This window comes from Piliocolobus tephrosceles, chromosome 18 (genome assembly GCF_002776525.5).
Source record: "Piliocolobus tephrosceles isolate RC106 chromosome 18, ASM277652v3, whole genome shotgun sequence".
NCBI classification, from domain to species: Eukaryota; Metazoa; Chordata; class Mammalia; order Primates; family Cercopithecidae; genus Piliocolobus; species Piliocolobus tephrosceles.
In genome coordinates this window covers 32,190,941-32,212,695 of record NC_045451.1, presented here as the reverse complement: position 1 = coordinate 32,212,695, position 21,755 = coordinate 32,190,941, and the positions used below count along the sequence as shown (strand labels likewise).

The 21,755-nt window shown below is 42.3% G+C and overlaps 1 protein-coding gene across 1 annotated transcript in view; it reads right to left on the bottom strand.

Moving 5' to 3' along the window:
- Positions 1–21,755, bottom strand: part of MYO5B (myosin VB) — a 390,702-nt gene that overhangs the window by 227,181 nt on the left and 141,766 nt on the right. The window contains exons 2-4 of the mRNA XM_023207571.2: positions 17,767–17,877; positions 5,133–5,304; positions 2,187–2,331 (exon numbers count right to left, since the gene is read on the bottom strand). Of these exons, the coding sequence (XP_023063339.1) occupies positions 2,187–2,331; positions 5,133–5,304; positions 17,767–17,877 (428 nt within the window). The remainder of the gene's footprint in view (positions 1–2,186; positions 2,332–5,132; positions 5,305–17,766; positions 17,878–21,755) is intronic.

Sequence of the window (21,755 nt, the reverse complement as noted above, 5' to 3'; positions counted from 1 at the left end):
GCAGGAGAATTGCTTGAACCCGGCAGGCAGAGGTTGCAGTGAGCTGACATCATACCACTTCACTCCAGCCTGAGTGAAAGAGTAAAACTCCGTATCAAAAAAGAAAAAAACAAAAAAACAAAAAAACTCTCCCCTGTGGACACATGTGCTGGTCTTCCTACTTCTAACGTATGTTCATAAGCAAAAATTGCACAAGAACTTCAGCAAAATTAGGGACCCAGCGGTAAAACAAGTATAAACCTTAAAACCTTAAAGAAAATCCTTAAGGAAGCAATCCCAGTTCAGCTTTAACATCCAAACTCTCTACTGTTAAATTCATTGCCCTAGAGCAAGACAGTATCACCGCTATCACCCCAGACTCCCACACATCCCCTTCCCCATAATGGGTGCAAAGGTCCCAAGCAAGTGAAATAACCCAAGTGTAGGATAACCATGGACTCAGCTTCAGGCATTGCAGGGAAGAACACAGGAATCTTGTCAAGAGGGTCTGTAGGCTGGATAAAGCTAGAAGATTCCTCAGGATGGAAAGCTAGAAGATTCTCAAGCCTACAGTGGTCCATAAGCAGCTTTGATGAAGAATGGAAACTTCTGACATGCCTAAGTGCAATGGCTAAGAGAAGGGGATGAAAGCAACCAAATGTGAAGGCCAGTCATGACAGGACAAGTCTTAGAGAGCTGTCAGAGCTGTTGGCATGGTAGAACATGGTAAGAACCAAGCCACACCCACCTTCTCTTTCAGAACCATAAATAAACCATCTTCTAAAGGAGGAAAGAGTGTTGCCGTTCTCACATGAAGTGCATGTAGACTCGGGTGAATAGATTCTTCCAAAGCATCCGTTCAGTTCCCAGGCCTCCCTCCTCTGTGCCATACCCACGGCCTCCAACAGAAACTCATGCATAGGCTGCATACTGTGCAACATGCTAATGCTCATTCTTCTCTCCACACAATCTTCTAAACCACACACAATTGAGTAGGAGGTGCACGTCAATGAGTTGCCAAGCTAAGGGACTTCTACTTGAGCCCCGATAGCAGATTAATATAGTATGTGGTCTTTCATTTGGCTTTAGAGAAAAGTCAAAGGTTGCAATAATTTTAGCTCCACTCTTTGGAGAAATAGTTACAGATCATTCTATTAGATTTTTCAGCTCTCCAATCAGTGCTTATTTTGAATACATCACTGAGTATCTATAATGAAGCAGACCTTTTATATACTGATCTCTACAGCCAGCAATGAAGCATTATAAATCTGCATGGACGCCCATAAAACAGTCTTCCCTCATGGAAACTTCCACTGGGATGAAAATGATACCCTGAAATCCACTGACGTACAGACCACCTAGAATGAGATTCTCCCCCTACAAAAATCACTAACTCTTTTTACTAAGTTAATCTGAATAGCTTTCCTTCTCCAAAAAGACTTTGCTATATGTTGCCAGCTCCAAAAAATGTTCTCTAGAGGTGATGAGAAAAACTTGGCTGAAAGAATCTAGCATTTTAGCATTAACTGAGAACTGCATTTCCCCCAAAACACCGATAAAGCTCTCTCTCCCTACTTTATGCTGAAGTTACAGCCCATCACCCAACCCATTTTCTGACAAACAGACCTGCTATTTTTCAGAGTGAAAAGAATAACAGCAATAAGGAGAAGATCTCCTTAAATACCTAAACAGAGCTCCACTTCCAGGCTAAAAACCCCAAACCACTATGCACAGCTGCCAGTTTGAAACTTCAATTTCTGCCCTCCAGTGCTTGGCATCTCAGGGAGTTGTCAAGGAGTCCTGGTTTCTTCAAAAGGGAGTCTTCAGTGAGACTAGCTGTAGATCAGGCTGGGGTAAGTGAATGGAGATGCTATTAAATGAATTATATTATACCATGAAGGGAGGAAAAGGGGACAAAAGGAAGTCAAAGAGAGATGAAATGCAAGAGATTTATTCCATTGCTCAAAAAAATGAAATAAGTCTAAAGAGTCACTGCTCTCCAAGTCTATGTTCAAGTTCACAAGAATAGGATAAAGGCATGAGAAAATGAGGTAAGTAATAGAATTTGGGCTGCTTTGTTTCCAAGATGTTTCCCTCAATTCCAGTCTTACCATCTCATTGTGAGCATCAGCTGCAGAGGAAGGGAAAAACTCCCCTTCCTGCTCACTGACTACTGAGGAGGACTTCTGGGCTGAAGACATTCTCACCTGGCCATCTGCTTGTAGGCTTCTTCTGCCACAGCAAAGATGTGGGGGTCCATGTCTCCCATGTTTTGGCCACTGTAGGCATAGATGACATCTTGTCCATAGATTGGCAACTGTTCATAAGGATTAATGGCAACAAGTACAATACCTGCAAACAGATAAGGTGGTCAGATTCCGACAGTACAGCAGACAGCTAGCATCAGCTCAAGGCAACCACTCATTCATACATATGCCAAAAACCAAAGAATGAGAGGGCAGCAGAACCAGTCTTAACCAATCAATCAGCTCAATCAAGGCTCAATTGTGTGCTTCAGGTCTCCAAATACCCTACAGCCTGGAATAAGCATACACGCATACACACACACACACACACACAAATGCTAAAATAAATTGAGTTCATAAAATAGACATGAGCAAGGTGTTCCAGGATCAGAGAGAAGAGGATATTAAATTCTACCAGTATATATTAGAGAGACTTAAAAATCCATCTCAGAACTAAAATCTGGGAAAGGATTATACATTTTCTCATTTGTATATTGGTTATCTTAACTAAAATACAAATAACATGTGGACAGAGAATACAATTTACCTATCTTGAGATCTAATCTTGGCTCAGCCAACTATGTTATTTTTGGCAATTACTTCTCAGTACTTCAGTTTCCTCAACTGTTACATAAAGTGGAGATAACAACTGCATTTATCTGGGACATCCTAAGGAAAAACGATGCATGGTGCAAGGGAAAATGCCAGGCATGGTGGCTTATGCCTATAATCCCAGCACTTTGGGATGCTGAGGCAGGAGGATCATTTGAGGCCAGGAGTTCGAGACCAGCCTGGTTAACACAGTGAGACTTCTTCTCTACAAAAAAGTACTAGCTGGGCATGGTGGCATAGGCCTACAGTCCCAGCTACTTGAGGAGCCTGAGAGGAATGCTTAAGCCCAGAAGTTCAAGGCTGCAGTGAGCTATGATGGCACCACTGTACTCCAGCCTGGATGACAGAGTGAGGCCCTGTCTTAAAAAAAAAAAAAAAAAAAAAAAAAAAAAGAACACTTAAGACCAGTGCCTTGTATAGCAAGGACTGCATGTTTGCCAATTGTTATTATACCACATCTCAACTTTTTTCCCTCACACCTTGTGTCCCCTAAAGAATGCATTGCAATGATGGACTCAGTAAATACGTGTTGATTGAGAAATCAGGAAATGCTATAAGGTTCAGAAAATCTTTTATGAATGGGTGAGGCAGGTTGTTACTTGAGCCTGTAGAAAGAAAAAAGTGTGAATTTGATCTTTCAGACAAAACAGAGATATACTTTTTTCTTTCCCATAAGATCACATTCTGGATGTCAGAAGACCCATTGACTGAGGTACAAAAACCAGAAGCTTTTCCAGTCACTTGGGAAGGAGAAGGAGATGAATGGGCGGCTGCTAAGATGGGAAGTCTCCAACATTGTGCTCCCTTCTGGTGTCTGAAAAGAGACGCTATGAACGTGAAGTGTAATAAACCAGATTATTCCACATAAAGGGGAAAGGGCCAGGGGTAAAAAAGACACTCAAGTCCTCTTGACAGAAGTTTGCCTGAAAAGACCAAAATACAAGGCCCAGAACCCTGATACATTCCACTAATGTGACTAATCACTTGGAGAATCCTCTTAGGAACAGCCTCACAGGTTCTGCTTGTTATCAGAGTTCTGTAAGATTCTAACTCATGTAGCATGCAATTCACATTTCCGTATCACACTCTGAGGTCACGTGTTTTCCTTAAACATCCTGGCCCCTCCAGAGCAGCATCTAGTGCTTCCTGGATGACTCAGACTTCTGTGCCATTCAGTCACTCTGAACAGCTTGAACGGGAGGAGTCAAGATACATTTGGATAAATACATATAGACACTAGGACATCTTGGAGGGGATTCCTTTAAAAACAGAACCTGATGGTCACTTATCTTTTTCTCCTAAAATAGGAGTCGAATTTTAAAAGTCTTCTTTTTGAAGTAAATATCTTATTAAAGGCTCTGATAATTATCAATTTGTTTCAAATAAAACTCCCACCAGCAGTTGGAGTGAAGGAGCTTTTGGGAAACCACAGCTCTCAAGCACTGGAATCAATCTGCTATTGACAGCTCCTGAAATCCGGAAGAAAAATTAACTTAGTAGCTAAAACTACGAATTCCAAACCAAAGTGGAATATAAAAGTGAAAAACTCCTGAGTGCCTGAGGTGTCACTTATGACAATGAGCAAGACCAGAGGGAACATGCCAGGCGTTCCCACCCAGGACAAGACCACAAAGGAGCAACTCCCACAAAGAAGCCCTGCAGCCGGAATCCCCACCCAGATCCTCAATTTGCCTCCCAAACAATGGTTTATAGGGTTCTGTTTTTGCTATGCCACTTAGCAATACTCTTTAAAAAGAGAGAGAGATCAGAATTTGCAATATAGGAAAGAAGAAGTTTTAAGAAGATCAAATATAATTTCAGGACTGTTTAAGTATGTTATGCATTTTGCTCACTAATTTGACAAATACTCATTGGGTGTTATATCAGTACAAACAGAGGCAAGTGAGAAGATCACAGAAAAGCAGGCTTTTCAAGCAGAAAATAAAACAAGGCAAAACAAAACAAGAGTTCGGTGCTGAGAGCAGGCACCCAGCTCAGGCACGATGCTGTACTTACTCCTCTCCCAGGACTCCAAGGACTAAGCTAAGCCAGTCGCACCACATGGTGTGACCCATTTCTTCCCTGGTTGATCCATGATTAACACCAATCATCCCACAGAGACTGGGGCAGCCTAATTAAGCTACATTCACTGATTGCAAACCTTTCAAGGGTTTCAGAGGAGAGGTACTTACAAATGAGAGAGTGAAATGAGGACTCCTAAGCATTTGAGTTGAGCAAGTCTAAAGCTAGTAAGCACTTTCCAATACATGCAGCCAACAGATGCCCCCGACTTACCACAGTAAGTGTAGATATGGTTGGACTCCAGGAAACGGACCTTCAAATTGTGCAAAACTGCAGGTTCATGAAGATAGCTAAGGGCAGTCAGGTCATTTTCTCCCACCAAGATATCTGGATTCCGTAAGAAGGGCAGCTGGTTGCATTGTACGTCAATTGGGTATTCCAGAATCTAAAGACATGCAAGTAGCAGACACAAAAAGGTGGTTATGAAGCATTAGATCTGTACTCAATGTGCTGTCTTCTTAGCTGGAATCATCATCTTAACATGATAATAAGTAATGAAGATAAATAATGTTTTAAAGAAAGACAAACTGAACAAAATACCTGTGTTCCCGTGACAGACCAGTTCAGATGGAAAATTTGCAGATAACATAACCCCAGGATATTAAAGTAGAAGACTGACACACAGAGCTCAGGAAACATAACCAGTTCTAAGAGAGTGTTCTATTGCTTCTTAAGGGAAAAATACTGATTCTTTAATTTCAGTTGCAATTGGAGTGCTGTTCTTTCCCTCCATCTAGAAAAACTGTCTTGACTGGCCCCCATTTATTGCTGGTGCTTCATATACTCTCCCTCATTAACCAACACCATTTTTACTTGGATCATCTTGTATCTGATGAACTGCCCTCTATAAGCGACCTCAAGTTGAACCATTTGTGCATAGATTTCTCTCCAACTAACTGCAAGTTCTTTTAGGGCAGTGATTTTGCTTTCACCTAAAATATATTAGGAGTTTGATATATATATATATGCATAATCAGGGAGTAGGATTACACATTTTAGGTCAAATCTCAGATGTCAGGTGTTATCCTTGTATTCCTAGCACTTGGACAACATTAAGTACTCAAAAATGTTCATCGACAGGATACATTTGTAACTCTCAGTACCTGTACGCACACATGTACATCTACATGGGTAGTTTATAAGAAGGTCGTGGGGATGTTTTTAAACATTTAAACAGGAGGAACTTGGCTGCTGCTCACCATGTTTTATCTGAGTGCTAAGATTCTTATACTGTTCTTAAAAACCTTCTGGGACACTTATAAAAAGTTTCCTGAGCCCAACTTACTTATCAGGAATTCTGAGGCAGGGTTCAGGAACCTGAAATTTAAAATACAGTCCCAAGTTATTCTGATACAGGTGACTTTTAGATCATATTTTAAGAATTTCTATTTTACATAAACCTTTTAGGAAATTCCATGGACACAGACTCCATTTACTGGGGTAACAGTCAATTTTTAAGATAATATAAATATCAATGTTCCTCCCACCCCATTTTTAGAGGGACTTGGTTATCAAATCTTAAGGTATATTAATAAACCCAGCAATGAAAATGCTAAGATAGGCAAATAAATCAAGTGTAGTAGATACAGAAAGAAACACAAGCACATAGAGAAAATTTGTATATTACAATGTTAAATTGCAAATAAAAGGTTAAAAGGATCTTTTCAAGTAGTATTGGTAAGTAAATTAGCTAGCCATTTAGGGAAAAAAAATAGGACAGTATTCTTATTCTTATTCTCTCTTGCCAAAATAAGTTTAGATAGAACAAACATAAAAAAAAAAAATTTAAACTGGGCAAATATTTGTGTAAGTTTTGGAAGGAAGAACTTTTGAAAAATTATGTAAAAGCCAAAAACACGTAAGAAAATATTCATAAATTTGGCCATAATTTAAAACTTTAAACCTATCATAAAACTTACCGTTTGCAAAGTCAAATGGGAAAAGGGAAAAGGGGACAGGGGTTCTGCATTATACGATGGAATTCCTAATCTTAATATACAAAGAGTTACAAGAAATCCAAAAGAAAACCAACACCCCAACAGAAAATTGTGCCTAGAATACAAATCACAAAATTACACATCAACAGATGAAAAACTATTCAACTTAATCAGTAACCAAAGAGATGCAAGTAAAAGATTATCAGCTATATTATCAGACTGACAAGACCCTAACAAGGAAGAGGGTAGACAAACAGGTGCACCACTTGTGGGAACAGATTGGTTTATCTCTGGAGGTTTATATCTTAGCAGGCAACACCTAAATCAGAATTTTTTCATTGATGAACTCTTCTTCCTTGGTCTCATGAAATAATTTCACAAGTGAGCCAAGATATGTTCTCACTGAAGCTATAGACAGTGAAAGAAAAACTACAGGGACAGTCAGGCAGCTGCTCACAGCATTCTTCTGAATTAAAAAAAAAAAAAAGTATGCTATAGGAATAAAGTGTGTAAAAGGATTCTCTTTATTTAAAAATGTATTAAAGCCTAGATGGATGGCCATGCAAAATATCATTGGTTATCTCTGTTAGTGGGATTTCCTTTATACAGTTCCCTGCTTTTTCTTTATATTAATCAAGGCTCTTTTTTTGTGAAAAGGTTTTTTATTTATATTAAACTTTATCTATGCAGGAAACCAGTGAACCATTAACTATCATGTAGATGACGCAGACAAATTTCCACAAGGTGGGAACGGGGGAAATGGAGAATGTCAGAGTGCTGATTTTTATTTCATTCAATTCTAGAGCTGGCAGCCTTCTTCATCCACTGTTGGTGGTATCACCAGGATTCTAATCAGACCTCCCTCCCCACAAAGCATCCCAAAGACACCTTGGTGGAGATGTCCCCAGACCTGAGGGAGCACAGCTGCCCTCTTCTCCCAGGCTCTGCACCCAGCTCAGCGGGCAGCACAGGGACTGCCAGGTGCAGAGCCACAGAGCTCATCTCACTCAGCCACTCCTCTTTCAGATTAGAAAGCCGGGACCTGAGCCCAACGGCTTCAACTCCTGAGGCAGAATTGCTGGCCTCCTCTCGATTCTCAGATGAATCTCTTCAACTCTCCCTCCAAGAATGTAAACTAATACAACCATTATGGAAAATAGCATATAGATTCCTTAAAGAACTAAAAGTAGAACTACCATTTGATCTAGCAATCCCACTACTGTATATCTACCCAGAGGAAAAGAGTCATTACATGAAAAAGATACTTGCTCATGCATGTTTATCACAGCACAATTCACAATTCCAAAATTTGGAACCAACTCAAATGCCCATCAATCAATGAGTGGATAAAGAAATTGTGGTGTAATATATATATGTGTGTGTATATATTTATATATTTTATATACATATTTATATATGTTTATATATATATAATGGAATTATTACTCAGCCATAAAAAGGAATGACTTAATGGCATTAGCAGCAACCTAGATGGGACTGGAGATTCTAAGTAACTCAGGAATGGAAAACCAAACATTGTATGTTCTCACTCATAAGCAGGAGCTAAGCTATGAGGATGTGAAGGCATAAAAATGATACAATGGACTTTGGGGACTTAGAGGAAAAGGGGTGAGGGATAAAAGACTACAAAATTGGGTTCAGTGTATACTGCTTGGGAGATGGGTGCACCAAATCTCACAAATCACCACCAAAGAACTTATTTATCTAACCAAATACCACCTGTTCCCCAAAAACCTATGGCAATAAAAAAATTTTTTTTAAAAAGACTCTTCCCCCAAGCACATGGAGGCAAACACACATGCAGTTTTGTGAAAACCATCGACAAATAAAGCAGTGGTATTGGTTTCAGTAAAACTGATAAGGAGTAAAAATGCCCAGAGCAGCAGAAAAGAGGGGCTGCAAGCTCAGCAGCCAAAGCTGCAGATTCTTGGGTATGTGGACATCCAGAGGGAAGGAAGGAGTGAGAGACTTGACAACAGATTTTTTCCTGTAACAGGAATTTGATTCTAATACTGCTGTTAGTGTCTAGCATTTACAGCTAATATGGTTTTATTTGACATCTAAGTGTTTATGACAGTGATCAGGGCCATGAACTTTCTGGCACAAAAGATTCCATCCACTCCATATTAACTGGGCCTTTAGAGGTGAAAAGGAGGCTAAATGTTAACATCACAAAATTAATGCTTTGTCACCACTCAGAGTGGACCTTGGCTCCTTTCTGCAACTAGGAACTGGGAATCAGGAACAGATGGAGGTCCCCAATTGGTCCCAGTCTGACAAGCGGGACTAGACAAGTGAGAGTGGCAGGAGGCCTAGAGTAGGAACTGGTCTATATCTGAGCTCTCCAGGAGGGTAGCCCCTAGCCCTATGTGGCTATTTCAGTGAAATTAATAAAATTAAATTCAACTGAAACCTCAGTTTCTCAGTCACACTAGCCACTGTTAACACAAAGTGACTGAGGCAGGTCTCGATTAACAGAGGTTTGTCTAGCCAAGGCTGAGGATGCAGGCAGGGAAAAATATAAGATTCATGAGCATCTGCAGCCTATGCTTTGTCCAGGGGGGTTTGGAAACTTCAAGGGGGGTTGGGAACTTCAGTATTTAAAGGGGAAAGAGCAAGTAGAAGGGGAAAAAAGGGAGGGAGAAGGAAGGTAAGCAGTGAGACAAATGGTTACATTCTTGTGGCTCTGATTAGCCTCAATAAATCCATATTTAACATGTGAAAAGAGAGAAAATGAAAAAGTCCATTGTGCATTTGTCTCAGAGTAGGCAGAGGGATGATTTCTGGTCTTGTCCTTGTGCTGTACCTGTGAAGATAAGCTGGTAATTGACATTGTCATGGTGAGAGTCAACAGAACTTAGTTTTGTAGGCCTAGTTTATAGGAGTGATATGTACCCTGGAAGATTTAGGGACTCAAGAAATTTCCTTGTAAGCAATTTGTGAGGAAAGCCACCTGGGGAGATAATGTGGTCTTCTATCATTGTGGGAGCATGGCTTACAGATGAGGCTACGACACAGGGCTGCAAAATTACAGCTGTTTGTGTATTGCGTGACTCAGTTCCCAAGCTTAAATTTCCCTTTGGCCCAGTGAGTTTGGGGTCCTGAGAGTTTTTCTTTTTGAGATAGAGTCTTGCTCTATTGCCCAGGCTGGACTGCAGTGATACAATCTTGACTCACTGCAACCTCCGCCTCCTGAGCTCAAGCAATCCTCCTGCCTCAACCTCCCGAGTAGCTCAGACTATAGGTATGTACCACCACACTTGGCTTATTTTTGTATTTTTGGTAGAGACGGAGTTTTGCCATGTTACCCAGGCTGGCCTAGAACTCTCAGGTGATCCACCTACCTTGGCTTCCCAAAGTGTGAGATTACAGGTGTGAGCCACCACGATCCCTGGCCTCTAAGAGTTTATTTTCTTTCACATCACATTTTAAGGGTCCAATAACTACATGTAGCTAGTGACTGCCACATTAGACAACTGAGATACAGAACATTCCACCACAGCCAATATTCTATTGGCAGTGCTGGCCTAGACTGTTCTAAGCCCTGTGGGCCTATGGTTCTATACTACTTAGTAGGTGCTCAAAAAATATTAGTTTAGTGAAATGTCTGATTCACTGATAACTTCTCCCACACCTCAATCTATGTCTGTGTTACATAGTACAACAGCAAGATGGTATAATCATAAAAACGTCTTTGAATGACACTCCCAAATATTTGGAACTAATAATAATCATAAAGTGGACAGAAGAGGAGAAAGAATTGGCTTTTATTATCTACCCATGGAACCAGAAGATCTAGAAAAAAAGATATGCTAGTAAAAACAGGGCTACCAACTGACAAGCAGTTGGTGTTGACCCAGAGGTGGAAATGGCACTGAATAGGAGTGAACCCCTGTATTCAAGTTCTGGTCCATCAAATAAAGCAGCGGCTCTCAACCCTCCCAGGACACTGGAATCCCTGGGAGAGCTTTTAAGAAAGATAACCTACATCCCATCCCAAGATTTTGATTTAATTAGTCAGGCTGAAACCCAAGCTTTGCCTTTTAAGCTCCCCAGGGGTTTTTAATGTACAGCCAAAGTTGAGAAAAACTGAACCCAAGTTCTACAAGGCCTTGAGCCCATCACTTGACTTCCAGGAACCTCAGTTTCCCTAATTGTAAGATGGGAAGCCTAGTTTCAGCAATCTTCAAGGGTCCTTCCAACTTCATTGGCTGAACATTTTTAACTTAGGTCCATGGGTGCAGGGGTTTTCTCATTTGTGAAATTACAACAGCTATCCTAGAAGAAAAACAATGTTAAGGAAACTCTATTCCCAGGTAAGAGGAAGCCTCAAAGCTTAAGTCCACTTACCGTCACTATAGTAGCAAGCATGTGGCTCTAGGTTCATTTAATATTCATTAAAAGGTTGTTTTATGCTATGTCCTAGACAAGCACAAAAAAACACAAACATTTAATGACTGTTCTGCTGTGTCTCATTCTCTAACAGTCCTGTGTTTAAGTTTTATCGCCGTCTTCTCCAGTCCCCAGAAAGCTTATTCTCCTTAAAGAGAACCTTCTTATTCTTCCTCTTGCACCACGAAGCACAACACAGGCACTCAATTACTTGAAAAATAAAATACTCTGATTTATGTAACCTTCCAAATTAGGAAATTCAGTTAAGTCATGAGGAAGTAGCAAATTAACACTGAAACTTCAGTGGCTTAATACTGCAAAGGTTTATTTCTCATTTACGCTAGGTGTGTAAGACTGGCTGGTACTGAGGCTCTGCTCTCTAAGGTCACACTGACACCAACATGCTGCCTGACAGTCACCAGGCAGAGGAAGAGAAGAGCATAGCAAACTCCCGTGGGTTCTTCTCTGCTTCCACCTGAAGTGATCGACATCAGTTCTACCTAGCACACCCACTCGAAAAAAGTAATCACAGGGTCCCACTGAACTGCAAGGGGGCTAGGAAACATGGCAAAGCATGAAGGTATCATCTCTGACACCCTAAGTGTTCCTGCTCTGAGAAGTCAGCAGGAAATCCAAGTAGTATCCAAAAGAGCTTCAAAGAGAGTGTGGGCCAGTCATGGTAGCTCACGCCTGTAATCCCAGCACTTTGGGAGGCAGAGGCTGGCAGATCACCTGAGCTCAGGAGTTCGAGATCAGCCTGGCCAACATGGTGAAACTCCATCTCTACTTAAAATACAAAAATTAGCTGGGCATGGTGGCATACGCTTGTAATCCCAGCTACTCAGGAGGCTGAGGCACAAAAATCACTTGAACCCAGGAGGCAGAGGTTGAAGTGTGCCGAGATTGTACCACTGCACCCCAGCCTGGGCAACAGAGTGGGACTCCATCTAAAAAAAAAAAAAAAAAAACTTGTGAAGTTGGAGGACTCAGAGACTCAGATAAGAGGGTGGGTGGAGTAACATCAAATAGCTTGCCATGGACACCACTGTTTTAGAAAGACTTCTCTAGATGCTTGAAATTGAGTTTTTCATATTCTAAACCCTATATTGTATATTTTCATTGTAAGTTGGATGGAAAACTTCATAAAGGTATAGATATGTCATTTTTACTGTTGTATAATCAGACTGTGGCACATAATTGCTCAACAGTAATTTTTAATGAATGACGAATGAACAGTGATGCAAGTAATTAAAAGAAGAAAAGTCTATAAATGAAAAGCTACTGATAAACTGCCTGGTCAACACACAATTAAGAGGTTTGAATTATAAACAAGATTACAACAGCATAAAAATATGGAGTCAAAGTTAATCTTTTGACTTCAATTTATTGTACCGCTTACACATTCTTCGGAACCATGAAGCCCCAGTTTAACTCCTAACTTGGTGTACTTCAGCAATGAACAGACCAGACCACTTTCCCTATGGGCTTAAACCTGAGTTTCTCAGCCTTGTCACTGTTCACATCTGCGGTTGGATAGTTCTCTGTTGTGGGGGTGCCACCTTGTGCATTATAGAGCACTGAGAAGCATCCCACTAGATGCCAGTAGCAAATCCTCCTCATGACAGTTTGACAGCCAAAAATGTGCCCAGACATTGCCAAATGTTTGGGACAGGGATGCAAATTGCTGCCCCACTCATCTCCAATCTGAAGCAGCTGGGCAAATTATCCTAAACCTATGGGGAAAAAATTAGCGGGGGAAAAAATTAGCAGGAAAAATAGGTCAATGACAATAAATTAGAAAGAGCTTGAAGAGTACTCATCTGCAGACGGTGTGTGATGCTTGCACAACACTGTGAATATACTTAATGCCACTGAACAGTACACTTAAACATGGTGAAAATGTTGAATCATTATGTGTATTTTACCATAATTTTTTTACACTTTGACTCTTTAGACAAGATGACTAATTACAGTGGTAGCAATATTACCAGTAGATAATTATATACGTTATACTTTATGCTAAAACATTTTGTGTATGTACAATATAACCATGATAACTGAGCAATTGAAAGATAAAGATAAAAATAAAAATGATTAGGAGACCCAAAAACCAGCATTATGATAAGAACTAAAATGGCCAGCTAAAAGAAGTAATCAAACTCTACCTCTACTAAGAAGCCTTGCTGGTTCCAGAAGGGTATCCATCCCTCAGACATTCTTAGCTCTCTGCTTTTGCCAGATGTGTGCACAGCAGGCCTTTAAGCTGCACTGAGTAGACAAGTGCTCTGCATTCTCAAGGTATATGAGTCTGAGTGCACCAATATGCAAGGACAATGGTCCTAGTGGTTCTGTGAGACTATAGCTTCTTGACATGAGGAACCATGTTTGATAGGACCTTGCCATAATGTCTTGATATGTTCAGTACCATCCTTAGACCTGAGCAAGAGGGACCCCTTCCCTGACACTGTGTTGCAGAGGGCATTAAATATCACCTAATATAAATGATTAAAGAACACATGGTGTGCCTTCGTCCTTGGGATCAACATTCAGTGCTGTCACAGCATGACCTGAAATGCTCAACACCGCTCTGGTGACTAACACCTTCAGGCCCCAGAAAAACACTTCTCCACACCTTGTCCTGTGTTCTTGAAACAAGACAACAGTGCCCAGTTGCCTTGAGGTTCATGGGTTGAAATATTGCCAGTACTGGAGAAATGTTGCTTTAGAGTGTGGGGAAGAATCAGGCAGCAAAGATGCTTAGGTAAAACGGAGGACAAACTCATTATCCTTCCTTTCAGATAGCCCATGCAAAAGATCCTTTCATAATGGATTATCATTTTCTAATTGGGCCGAGGGTCCAAGTCCTTGCTTCTCCATGTGCTCTTGTTGTGGTTCCAGGGGTGCTAAGTATTTGCAACCCCTGCAACATGACAGAGGAGGAATGCTTTAAAATACTGAACAATTTATACTACTCATGTGTTTACACATATGTGCAGTATAACATGCCCAAACCAAGATAGTGATTCTATATATTGGCAGCTGGATAGAGATTGAATAGAATTGCAACTATATTTTTAAAATAGTAAATGTTCAAAAATGTTTTTATTTAAAAACATGAGATTTAAATAATTTGATAAAATATACTTTAAACAGATCTAGGGTTACATTCTCTTGCTCTGGCCCTCCAAATGTCAGGGTGGGCTTGGAAATACTGAGACGGTGGAGTTTGTTAGTCTTTGAAAAGCTCACATGCTCCCCTGTTTTCCTCTCACTCATGAATGCTAGGTCAGGGCCTTGCCCAGAGGGAGTACTCATCATCAAGGTGGGTGATAGATAGTAGATACAAACTCAGTTGGAAAATGAAATTTAAATTAAAAACCATGGAAACAAGGAGAGTTTTCCCTGACACTAGAGGGCAGGAGTCAAGCAGTCAGAAAGGGAGGTGGGGCCAAGAGAGAAGGCCTGGCCTGCACAGAGGTGCTCCAAGCAGAGCATGCAGAAGCTACCTCATCACCAAGTTCTGTATCCCCTGAAAGCCTGATCCACTCTAAAAACAGTCTTGTGCTAAGAGTTGGCACACCTAGATAACTTGTACCCATGATGGGTCTGGGGAGAAAAAGATGCTATTCCCCCAAGAAGTTTATCATCTTGTTGACTTCAATATGAAACATCTTATATTATGCCAGGTGAAATAAGCCAGACACAAAAGGACAAATACTGTATGATTCCACTTCTATGAGGTACCTGGGATCGTCAAACTCAGAAAGTAGAACGGAGTTTTCCAGGTGCTGTGTGGGGAGAAGAGATTGGGAAGTTGGTGTTTAAGGGGGACCAAGTTTCAGTTGCATAAGAGGAAGAGTTCTGAAGAAGGATAGTGGTGACGGTTACACAATGTGAATACCACTGAGTTGCTGCTGACTGCCACTAAATTTTACACTTAAAAATGGTTAGCATGGTAAATTTTATGCTACATATATTTTACTACAATAGAAATGAATGAATGCATGAATGAGCAAAAGCAAGAATGAAAAAACCTTTCAGAGGCACAGATAGAAGCTTGACTGTCTTGAAGAGGGGGCAAGTTAGCAAGTAGGCAGAAGGTCCTATCATAAGTTAGAGGTTAGGAACATCATTGTCTTTCTGGAAGAGAATCTAACTGATGTTAATCCTTTGCTGATGCAGTGAAACCCACACTATTGAACTTCAGGGGGAGGGAGGATGCACGAGGTTGGTTGGAAGAGGCTGCTGGGGCAGATTTTCCAGCCAGCATAGTACACCATGGATAATTTCAGCTTCAGAGGAGACTCTCTGCAAGCATTCAAAGTCTGGCCACATAATTTCTGTGCTCCTGGCCTCTAGTCCACAGCTCCGCCAAGTCACTCGTAATGATAGCTCAGAGCTAGCCGTGGACAAGCCACTGCCCATGAGAAACCTGGACAGACTCAGATGTTCAGAGCCCATTATTTCTTGAGAGCTGCTAATCTCCAGCGCCAGGCTTCCCTTCCAATTACATGCTGCTCGGCCTTGTAGCAGGGGAAGGAGGAGATGGGGTCTGGGCAGCTGCCAGGATTAGTCATGCAGGGCCAAATTCGTTTTCAGCAGGGTGGGTGAGCATCTGCTCTGTTTTAGCAACATGGCAGATCATTCCTCACTACCTCCGTACAACTTTTTAAAAACACCCACCCACTAGAAAAGATCAACTGAACTGAAATCTGCTGGAGTAGAGTAGAAGATATACCACTCAAGTGGGTGGACTAATTTCATTTTTTTTTTCCCCGGCGTGGGGTGGGAAGTTATTCAACATGGTAAACATAATTCTATCTGTTGGGAGTTGTACTTGTCATCTCAAAAGCAAGAGGTGGCTAGCAAATGCTGCCTACTAGGAAGAGGAATGTGAGGGATGCACACCTCAGTACAGACGTTTTCTAACAAGCTCATGTTCCGGGTTTACCAAGTGGTATGCTTAAGTTGATACAAAACAGAAGTTAGTGGTAGGATGTTCAATCAACAAGTTAATCACCAACCATCTAGAAAAGGAGACAAGACCAAGAATAGGCAGGAAATGATCAAAGGACAGAGGATATGGTACACACTTGTAGTGTTGTTGCCATTCAGAGAGGAAATAGTCTCTCCAACCCAAACCTTTACTCCAAGCAATGTCTGTTCCTCAGCCCAAACTCAATCCGTCCCGAAGTCGATTCTTACTTTGTTACCAACCATTTTGTTCCAAACCTATTTTTCTCCCAGTCGTCTTCCCCACTGTAAAGGCTGCATGAACTACCTCTGCCTGCATCCTCAGGCTGAAGCCACCCAACCATCCCTTCCCTGACAGCTCCCAGATTCACTGGCCTCCTTCCCTTTCCTGGAACACGACAAGGTCTCAGGGCTTTGGCACACACGGTTCCTGACTGGGACACTCTACTCTTGGTCACTGCACCCTGAATCTTCCATGGCCAGCTCCTTCTCAAAACCCCCTCTCCTCAAGAGGAGTCCCACCCAGCTCCTCCGGCGGCTGAGGCAGGAAGAGGATCACTTGAGCCCAGGAGTTTGAGGCCCGCCTGGGCAACACAGGGAGATCCCATCTCTTTAAAAAGAGTGGGTTCCTTTTCTCTCCTATACCTCATGCACTCACTTCCATGCCTACTGCCATTTACCATAATACTTCGTCTCACTTTCGTGTTCATGTTCACTGCTCCCCTTTAGCACTGAGCTATGTGAAACAGCATGGCCACAACCATTCACCCATCTGCCCCGGGACCTGGCACAGCATATAGGGTGAGCATCCATTATTTGTGAAATGCATCAGTTGCAGAGGCAGTGGTCACAAAAGGCTCATGAGAAGGGAAACTAAATCAGACATATCAGGAGGAATAGAATTTCATAGTTACTACCTTGCCTTCCACTTGAAAGAAACAGCCTGAAGGTCAAAAAATAAAAAATGCTCACTACAGCAGCTAACACATAGGGAGCACTTATGTGCCAGGCACTATTTTAAGTACTTGCCACGTATTAACCCATCTTATTCTCAAAACAGCCCTAGATAAACTAGCACTCCCATTTTACAGATGAAGTAACAGGCACAGAAAGATTGAGAACTGATGTAAGGTCACAAAGCTAGGGATGGCTGAGCCAGGATCCCATCCCAGGCAGGCTGGCTCCAACCACTGTGCCCTGCAGGGACCCTTGTAGCAGCTCCTCTCCCTCACTTCCCAGTGAGGTCTCAACTTCCTGTTCCCTCCACTCCACTGAGAAGATTCCTGCCTTGACCACCAACGATCTCTCAGCTGCTAACCCCAATGAGCACTTATTTTTTGTGTGACTTCCATAAGAGCGGCTTCCTGGCTTAGCACTTTCACATACATCAATAGCAACAAGAAAGAATCCAAGGGCTCAGGAGTTCCAATATCCAGGAAAAACTCCAGCCCACAATGTACTATCTACTCCTGTTCCTTGCACTCCTGAGCTCCCCCCACCCTCCGCCCAGGACTCGCTCTTACCGTTTCATCTTCCAGTCGGAGCTGCAGGCTCTTGTCTCCTTCTTTGTAGTCCTTGGTTAACTCAGCTGAACGCCATACCTCATCAGGGTCAGGGATCCAGACCCTTGTGTACTGAAAGATTAAAACAGAAGAAACTTAGATACAGAACAAAGCTCTCAGATTTCTACATGTGTGTTACTACCTAGAAAGGGCCCATCAGGAGAACTTCTAAAGCTATCTGCATGCATCTCCCCACCTTCTCATTTCAGGACACAACGTGATCCAATATCATGATAACGGGAACAACTCACAGGACTGGTAGCAGAAGGCACCTTTTAGATGTTAAAAGAATGCTGCAGATCAATGAAATTAAAATTCTACCCAAGAGACTGCTGAGCCTGCATTTGTTTATATACACTAGATATTGCACCATTATCTCAAAGGGTGTTACAAAATAGCGATGTCAGAGGGAGTTATTTAGCAGGCTACAAACAAAACAACACAGGCAAAAGCCAAGACAGTATAGCAAATGTTCAAAGCTTGGGAATCTCTGCTCTGATATTCTGCATTCAGAGACAGTCATTTTCCTGCAGAAGTGAAAGACAGTGGTCAGGAAATGGAAAGTGCACTTAAGTGTCCTCAAGTTGTCAGCCACCTCAATTTATCTGTCCACTCTTTTTCTTTTTTTCAGATGCGGTCTCACTCTGTTACCCAGGCTAGCATGCAGTGGTGTGATCACAGGTCACTACAGCCTCCAACTCCTGTGATCCTCCCGTCTCAGCCTCCCAAAGTGTTGGGATGACAGACAGGAGCCACTATGCCCGGCCTATTTGTCCATTCTTTAAGCCACAAACCCAAAACTTTCACTCACCCTCCCCAAGTAGCTATCCTGATTTGCAGACAAAGTCATTGAATAGGGCCAGGTTCAGGCAGGAAAGAACACAGCCCTTGGTAAAGTAGTGATACAGGATTAACTGTCAGTGACTTGCCCAGCACATTCTCAACATAACTAGGGGGTTCCCAGCCCTGCTTGCAGTCAGAATCACCTGGGGAGCCTGGAAAATACCAATTCTTGGCTGTACCTCAGACCACCTCAGTCAGGATCTGAGGTGACATAAAAGCTCCCAGAGACACTAACAAGTGCTGAATGGCAGCATCTGGATCTCCTGGCATCCCACCGCACAGCTGTCAGAATTTCTGCATTTTCATCTCATAGGTAGGCAACTTCCACAGGGCCTATTTTCTGTAGAAGCTGTCAGTGTACAGGCACACACACATACATTTAGCTTCTTGGCCACAGAATATTATCAGGAAACCTGAAATAAATGGTTCTTTTGACTAAAAGCTCAACCAGAACATGTGCTTGGGTCAGCATCATCACTTCACTCCTGGAGTGACAGCTGAGCACAGACCCTGGGCCAGTCTGTTAACTGTGCACATGCAGCCAGCTGCCTTTATTTAGGTCCTGACTTTTTTTTTTTTTTTTTTCAAAGCAGTGTTTTCCTCCAGGTAATCAGAGGCCTTTTTTTCTTTTAAAAGCAAGATCCTGACCCCTCCTACACTTGCCTCTAATTCACTATGGAGCAGTGAAAGCTGTAAGGCAATAGAATCAGAATACCAGTCAATGAGAAAGCAAACATCGACCACTTTGCATCCTTGACATCCCAACTCAGGATACAAGCCAAAGTCATCCGTTTCATTACTAAGAAACAAATTCACAGAATCTTAACCTTCTCCCTGCTTCTTGAGCCTGCTGCCTTATGGCAAGATATTGCCATATCTTTATAGTAAAATAATATAGAGTTTTATAATAACAAAGAGCTTTATAGCATCCAGAGAGCTCCTGTCCCTAAGAGTTAAATATAAAGAAGGTTCTGAGGTACCTCCAGAGAAAACTTTCGGAGCATTTGCTGACCTTAATTGTCAACATTTCTTCTACCCCCAGCTGTCCTCACTTTCTCCACTATCGTTTAAGTCCACCATCCATCCAGCTGTGATGACCTGTAAGCTCCTGTCCCTAAGCTTCACGTGACTGCCCATCCTTCAGCCTCACCACAGCTCTCTCATCACTGAGTTCCACTCCTGAGACTCCCCCTTCAGCCAGCACACCCGAGAAATTTTACCTAAAGCAAAGTCTCCACTCCGTGTAAATCATGTCAGGAATGGCTCAAGATAACAGAATGAGGAATAACCAGAAAGGAACAGGAAAATCCCAATAGGAACTGAACAGAGGTGATGTTGTGTAGATCCTGGAAGCCAGGGAGCCCAGTCCCAGCTCAGCCAAGGACTCTGCTGGCCATCACCCTGTGGCCCATATGCCACTCATGGGGTGGTTAGTTGCATCCAGCACTGAAGAATCTCATTGCCTGGCTCAATCTCAACTTTTATTGTAGGGGAGTTCATGTACCTTTCTAGTTATATAAATCTCTCTAAAGAGACTGAGAACACTGGTAGGCATACAACTGGCTTCTCATGTTGTCCCACACCCACAAAACCTACTGCAACATAAGGGGCACAGTGGGACCCCAATGTTACCTTAGCTCTTTGCTCCTCCAAGTGAGGACCTCAGCATCGTCATCACTTAGGAGCAGGTTACAAGCATAGAATTTCAGCTTCCCCCAGACTCACTGTATCAGAATCCTCATACTAACTGCTTACTCTTCCATTGCTGCAACATCATCTCACTCTTTCCGCCTTTGAGAATACATCAGCAAACTACAGCTGTGGGACAAATCTAGCTCACTACTGGGTTGCCTGTTTTTGTACAGCCCATGAGTTAAGAATGGCTGAAAAAAGCTCAAAAGAAGGATATTCACATAATATGAAAAAAATTACATGAAAGTCAAATTCTGATGTCCATAAATCAAGTTTCCTGGGAACACACCCACATGCATTCATTCATTCATTGATGTATTATCTATGTAATACTTTCACATTTTAATGATAGGATTGAAGGCCAGGTGCAGTGGCTCATGCCTATCATTCCAGCATTTTGGGAGCCGAGGCAGGAAGATCATTTGAGGATAGGAGTTTGAGACTGGCCTGGGCAACATAGCAAGACCCTCTACAAAACTTAAAAAAAAAAAATTAGCCAGCGGTGGTGGTGCATGCTAGTAGTCCTAGCTATTTAGGGGGCTGAGGCATGAGGGTCCCTGGAGCCAAGAAGCTCAAGGTTACAGTGAGCTACGAGTGTGCCCCTGCACTCCAGCCTGGACAACAAAATGAGACTCTGTCTCAAAAAACAAAAACTAATGACAGACATCTTATGGTTCAAAGCCATTTTAAAAACATAGTAGGCCAAGCACAGTGGCTCACGCCTGTAATCCCAGCACTTTGGGAAGTCGAGGGGGGCAGATCATTTGAGCTCAGGAGTTCGAAACCAGCCTGGCCAACACGGCAGAATCCCATCTCTACTAAAATTACAAAAATTAGCCATACATGGTGGTGGGTGACTGTAATCCCAACTACTTGGGAGGCTGAAGCAGGAGAATTGCTCGAGTCTGGGAGGCGGTTGCGTCAGCAGAGATTGTATCACTGCACTCCAGCCTGGGTGACAGCGCAAGACTCTGCCTCAGAGAAAAAAAAACACACACACGCAGAGTAAAATGTTCACTATCTGATCCTTTACAGGAAAGCATGCCAACCTCTGTCCTTGTACTTACTATTTCCTCAGGCCACAGTGCCCTTCCTCACTTGTCCATGTGGGCAGGGTCCAACTTCCAGCACCATCTCCTCACCGATCACTTCCTTCCCTGTTACCCATAGAGTTAGCCCTACCCAACTATAACCTGCCACTATGAATTCTTCTATGATTAGCTTTCCTTCTGGTTTTGCAGTCATTTCTTTCACATTAGTTTCATCTCATTACAGCAAGATCTTTCAAAGATACTGTTGGGCATCTTTGTATCCCTGCGATCTAGCACATCCTGGCATGGAACAGATGCTCACTAAATGTTCATGCTGAGTACAGGAATCAGTGAACAGAGAATGTTCATTCATGGGGCACCTGG